Here is a 6,157-nt window from a genome sequence, read left to right on the forward strand (position 1 = left end):
CAAGTGAATATATCCTTTTTGTCTTTTTAATTTTCCATTTTTTTTTTTTTTTTTTTTTTTTTTTTTAGTTCTTCACAAGGGAAAATGATTTCCAGCTAAATGAAGGATTAGACATAGACTGTAGGATTGTTTTTCTAAACACTAGGAAATTGATGCTTTTAAAGATTAGTCACTGATGGCTACAAGGATAGGAGTAGCGAAAACTCCAAGTGTTTTACTTGCTATCTAGGGATGATGTATAAAAGCATAGGCTCTGATCTGTGTCCTACAAAAGTTATCCTTCCTCTAATATTTTCCCTGAATAAGCTTTTATACTAATCTAATCCATTCTACTTAAAAGTTAATGCCCTTGAGAGGTTCACTTCATTGCCCTCGAATCCACCTATCCAAGTATCAATCACTCCTCCATCATTCTTTGTCTTCTCCCCACTACTTCTTATATCCAATCAGCTTTCTTTATGAAGTTCTCATTCAAACTGGAAAAGTTATTAGTGTTCAGTTTATTTTTTCATTCTTTTCTACCCTGAAGGAGTTTTTATTTAGCTTCTGTGTCTTTTTTTCAGGCATGGAGTAATTTTTCTTGGGTCTTTTTTGCTTCATATAATAGACCCTAGTACAATTTTTTTGTTGTTGCAAATGTGCAAAGATTCACAAATTGTTATTAACTGTATTCTTTTCTAGAAGAAACCTGGAAAGCTGAAGACTTTTTAGTGAAATTCAAGGAACACCAAGATAAGTATTCTAGATCAATTGTATTCATTAACCACAGAAAACTGACTAAGGAGAACAGAAATGCATATGAAAAGACATTTACTTTAAGCAGAAGCCCTATAAATTCAAAAAATTTTATTCCTGAGTATGATACTCATGGAAAGATTTTTAAAAATGTTTCAGAACTAATTAGTAATCTAAGTTCTACAAGAAAGAGACTTAGTGAGTATAATAGATATGAGAAATCACTTCTCAATACTAAACCAGAGACAGCTCACCATGGAGTCAAATCCCATAATCAGTATGGCAGCACTGCCATTCATAATGAAGTACTTGTGCAGTATCATAAGATGGAAACTCCAGCACAGTCACTTGGTTATAATGACTGCGAGAAATCATTTCTTAAAAAAGGAGGCTTAATTACACGTCATAGAGCTTACAGAAAGGAAAATCCATCCGAATATAATAAAAGAAGAGCAAACAATATTGAAAAAAAACATACATGCACTGAATGTGGGAAGTCCTTTTGCAGGAAGTCAGTACTGATTCTGCATCAGGGAATCCACACAGAGGAAAAACCTTACCAATGTCATCAGTGTGGAAATTCATTTAGAAGGAAGTCATATCTCATTGATCATCAGAGAACTCACACAGGAGAGAAACCCTTTGTTTGTAATGAATGTGGTAAATCCTTTCGCTTAAAGACAGCCCTCACTGATCATCAGAGAACACATACAGGGGAGAAATCATACGAATGTCCACAATGTAGGAATGCCTTCAGATTGAAATCACACCTCATTCGTCATCAGAGAACTCATACAGGAGAGAAACCATATGAGTGTAACGACTGTGGGAAGTCTTTCCGCCAGAAGACAACACTTTCTCTACATCAGAGAATTCATACAGGAGAGAAACCTTATATTTGTATAGAATGTGGGAAGTCCTTTCACCAGAAGGCAAACCTTACTGTACATCAAAGAACTCATACAGGGGAAAAGCCCTATATTTGTAATGAATGTGGGAAATCCTTTTCCCAGAAGACAACCCTTGCTCTTCATGAGAAAACTCATAATGAGGAGAAACCCTATATTTGTAATGAATGTGGAAAATCCTTCCGCCAGAAGACAACCCTCGTAGCACATCAGAGAACACATACAGGGGAAAAATCTTATGAATGTCCTCACTGTGGAAAAGCCTTTAGAATGAAGTCATACCTCATTGATCATCACAGAACTCACACCGGAGAGAAACCATATGAATGTAATGAATGTGGAAAATCCTTCAGTCAGAAGACAAATCTCAACCTACATCAGAGAATTCATACAGGGGAAAAACCCTACATTTGTAATGAATGTGGGAAGTCCTTTCGCCAGAAAGCAACCCTCACTGTGCATCAGAAAATACATACAGGCCAAAAATCCTATGAATGTCCTCAGTGTGGAAAAGCCTTTAGCAGGAAGTCATATCTCATTCATCATCAAAGAACTCATACAGGAGAAAAACCATACAAATGTAATGAATGTGGCAAGTGCTTCCGTCAGAAGACAAATCTCATTGTACATCAGAGAACTCACACAGGGGAGAAACCCTACATTTGTAATGAGTGTGGTAAGTCCTTCAGTTATAAAAGAAACCTAATTGTCCATCAGAGAACTCACAAGGGAGAAAACATGGAAGTGTAATAACTCTGTGAAGTCTTTCCAGCATATTATAAAACTGTAGTTTTTTTTTTTTAGAGCATGCTAATGTAATTTTAATCAAAAATGTAATTGTTGTTAATTTAAAGTACCATACATCATAACTGTTTGTCTACTTTTTATTAGTATAAAAAGGGCATGGTCATTGTTACTGAACTCTATCAGCAATGAATCTAATTTTTAAACTTTTCAAGTTCTGCTGACTCATTTTATTTTTTAAAAACATATATGTATAGGCAAGATGAAAAATAGTTATAAGCAGTTCTCCATAAGAGAAAGAAAATATGAACTATATTTCTCATTGTACTCAGTGGAATAAAAAGTAGCTGTTACTTCCCTAAAGATTAACACTTCCTTGGCTTATAACATTGTGAAGTATTTTTTGCATGTCTTTAAATTTTTATGTTCTCATCATACATCATGAATTCTTTTGTGTCTTATTTCACTCAGCATTCTTAAGATCTATACATTATTGCATGTGACAGTAGTGTTTTCATATTCAGGTTGTATACAATTCCATTTAAAAAATATACCACTATTTATCCTCTTAATGGATATTTGTATTTTTTATGGTTTTTTGATGTAATAAAGATACTGCTATAAATATTCTTGTATATTTCTTTGTATGTGTATTTTTGTTGATTTTTACTCCACCCTAAGGGTGTATGTAAGCTTTTTCAACTATGATAAAAACTGCCAAACTTCTCTTAGACATTTCTTAACATGATTGCTTTGGAGAGTAACAGCTCTGATTGTAATCCAAGGAGAAAGGTCTTTAGCAATCATTCAAGTGGAGAATTCCTACTAAAAGGAAATCCTTATGATATTATAATTGTGAGAATGTTGTTAGTCATGAATATATGAATGTCAAATGTAGAAAGACCTTTAGCTGTGGCTTAAACTTTACAAAAAAACAGAAGTCATATTGGAGGGAATTTTACAATTGTCATGGTTATGGGGTAGGGTACTTTTAGCCATAGCATACACTTTCAGCATCAGTAAGAGGGGACATTGTTGAGTAAAATTTGGAAGCATAGTAGTCACAATAGACACAATTATAAAAATATATACAAGTAAGCATATATATATAGTGTAATGAACCTATGTAAAGTAAGTCTTTTATAGCTTGATTTATTTCACAGAAAATGTGAGTCTCTGGAAATCCCAAATGAAAAATCATTGGAGAGGTTTTGATGTTTGGGAATTGGAAATCTGCTGAGACAATAACATCTGTACCATGTTTTCTTTGAAAGTAAGCACAGCAGCAACTTAAACAGTGTTACTAAATGCCCTTTTGGAGGAGGTTAATTTTAACCCATTTTTCCTACATACACTTATTGTGTGTGATAAAATTTAGTAGAAATTAAAATAAGCTGGGGTGTTTTTTTCCCCCCAAATGAACAGAACTGTAAACCAGATCTAAGTAAGCAGGTAAATGGTTGGTAGTTCAAGTTTCTGACATTAAAAAATGTTTAACAAGGCCCTGGGCCAACATCCAGCATGACATGGACCCTTGGCGATCTGGGGGCCAAGGACCCACCAGGGTGAGAGAAGATATTCAGGGCAGCCTGGCAAACCTAGGATGGCTTATCACCATGGACTCAGTGGACAGACCAGATGATGGGTGTCCTGGATATGAGGCCCATGACTGGGCAGGTTTCTTTGAAAGAGGCCAACTGTAGAGCTGCTGGGGAAGCACCTAGGCCTCTCTACTAAGCAGATCAATCCAGGGATACTACCAGCTCTGCTGTAGTAGATTGAGTGGTGCCCCCACCTCAAAAAATTACATCCACACCCTAATCCCCAGAACCTATGAATGTGGCCTATTTGGGAAAAATGTGTTTGTCAGGATCTTGAGATCATCATGAATTATCTTGGTGGGCCCTAAATCCAATGACAGGTGTCCTTGTAAGGGAGGCAGAGAAGAAGCCACAAGCCAAGGAGCACCTTGAACCAGAAGCTAGGACATGGGATGGTTTCTGCCTCAGAGCCTTCAGAGAGTGTCACCCTGCCAATGACTTGATTGCAGAATAAATCTCTGTTCTTTTAAGCCAAAAAAAATTTTTTTTAACAAGCCCTCTGGCCTATAGAAAGGGGCAGCAATTACCAGTGGGCAGTAAATGCAAACATGCTTGTCCTGGTCTTGCAGATCATTTCAGAGCAAAAAAGAACAATGGGTGATGAAGAAAATCAGACATGATAAAAATTTAGACTTGAAAGGGACGTAACATAAAAGATATAATATCTTTTATGATTTGACAAAACTTTGTGAAATTTAGCCTTAACTAGTAATTACTATTTGCTGCGTCCAGCAAGTGGTAAATCCTGCCACGTCCAGCACAGCTCTGGAAAATAAACCTGAGTGGGAACAGTGGGAGATTGAGAAAAGAAAGAAGACAGAAAGCTGGGATCGGGAGGCCCACTATCCACTAGAGAGCGATTTTATTTTTGCAAGTTGCTTTTATACAAGATCATACATTTGCTGGCTAAAATGAGATTATCCCCACCCAACCTCCACATCCTACTATAATCATTTGCATTTCCGTAGATTACCCCCACCCTTCATAGCCTGCTATATCATTTGCATTTCAACACCTGCATTGTTCTCCAATCAATTCCTACTTCCCCATTCTTAGGAGGATTTGTGGAGGTGAGGCAACCTTTGGTTGGCCTCGCAGGTTGCAAGGACCTTGTCAGTTTACAACCGGCTCTCCACACTATGCTTAGAGGTTTTTAATGAGTTTAGGTAGAATATATATATCAGTAAAATAACAAGTAGATTAGGTTACAGATTCTATATTCAGAATTATGAGAACCTAGAATGATTTCATTTGAATAAATCTATTTGTAGAGGAGTAAATACTACTATATGTTAACAGTGGTGACTAACAAAAGAATTATACTCATGACCAAGAATACGAGCCTGCCTTTTTTCCTGGGTATATAGTGCAGCGGGCGGGGGCGGGGAAAGCATGGTCTAACTACATCTGTTTGTTCTAGCCCCAGCCTACCAAATATATTGGGAATGTGTGAGTCACATTCTCTTCGATATTCTACTCTTGCTCGTTTCTGCTCTCCTAGGCATTTCCATATCTGTCACAAAATATAAATTATCTGGCATCCCTACATATACTGTTTTTCTACCTGATTTACTGATTATATCATGAGATAGCCATGTTTCGTTTGCAGTAGAACATTGTATGCATATGCCACTTCATTCTTGTATGTAGGACATAATATTTCTGTTTTGTAAGTCTTGTGTATGAGGTACTAGATGGTATGGTGTACTATTGGACAGTATGTAAATGACTAAACTTAAAAGTACTATTATGGACTCACAGACTAGGCTGTTTTCTTACCTAAGAGAATTGCCAATATAGGAAGTCCTATATACAAGTCACAAAAATATTTGTACTAGTCATTGGACATCTCTACAGATTTATGCTCTTAGCTATTTCCTAAGATCTCCTTAATTTCTACTCTCCTATCATAGATGCTATACCCACCAAAATATGTCATTTACAGGAGTTGAGAGGATGGGGTGTTATTAGAAGAGACACATTGCTACTATCTTCATTGTGACAAAAATTTTAAAAACTCCAGTATGCCAGTCCCAGACTTTTGTCATCCTAAGGCAGACAAGAAATATCCTAAACCTATTTTTACATTTTATATTTCCATTATTTCTCAAATCCTATACTAAGCTCTCTTCATACAAACCCCTGGAAATGAAAATATATATATAATAT

General features: G+C 36.2%; 1 protein-coding gene across 6 annotated transcripts in view; it reads left to right on the top strand.

Annotated features, from left to right (window-relative positions):
- The window catches only part of ZNF567 (zinc finger protein 567), a 29,433-nt gene extending 26,609 nt beyond the window's left edge, over positions 1-2,824 (top strand). For all 6 annotated transcript variants that reach the window (XM_006905937.3, XM_006905938.3, XM_006905936.3 and 3 more), the window contains one exon: positions 682-2,824. In XM_006905937.3, coding sequence (XP_006905999.1) covers positions 682-2,393 — 1,712 coding nt within the window. In that variant the 3' untranslated portion in view covers positions 2,394-2,824. The remainder of the gene's footprint in view (positions 1-681) is intronic.
- Positions 2,825-6,157: the final 3,333 nt, after the last annotated feature.

This window comes from Pteropus alecto, unplaced genomic scaffold (genome assembly GCF_000325575.1).
Source record: "Pteropus alecto unplaced genomic scaffold, ASM32557v1 scaffold281, whole genome shotgun sequence".
NCBI lineage: Eukaryota > Metazoa > Chordata > Mammalia > Chiroptera > Pteropodidae > Pteropus > Pteropus alecto.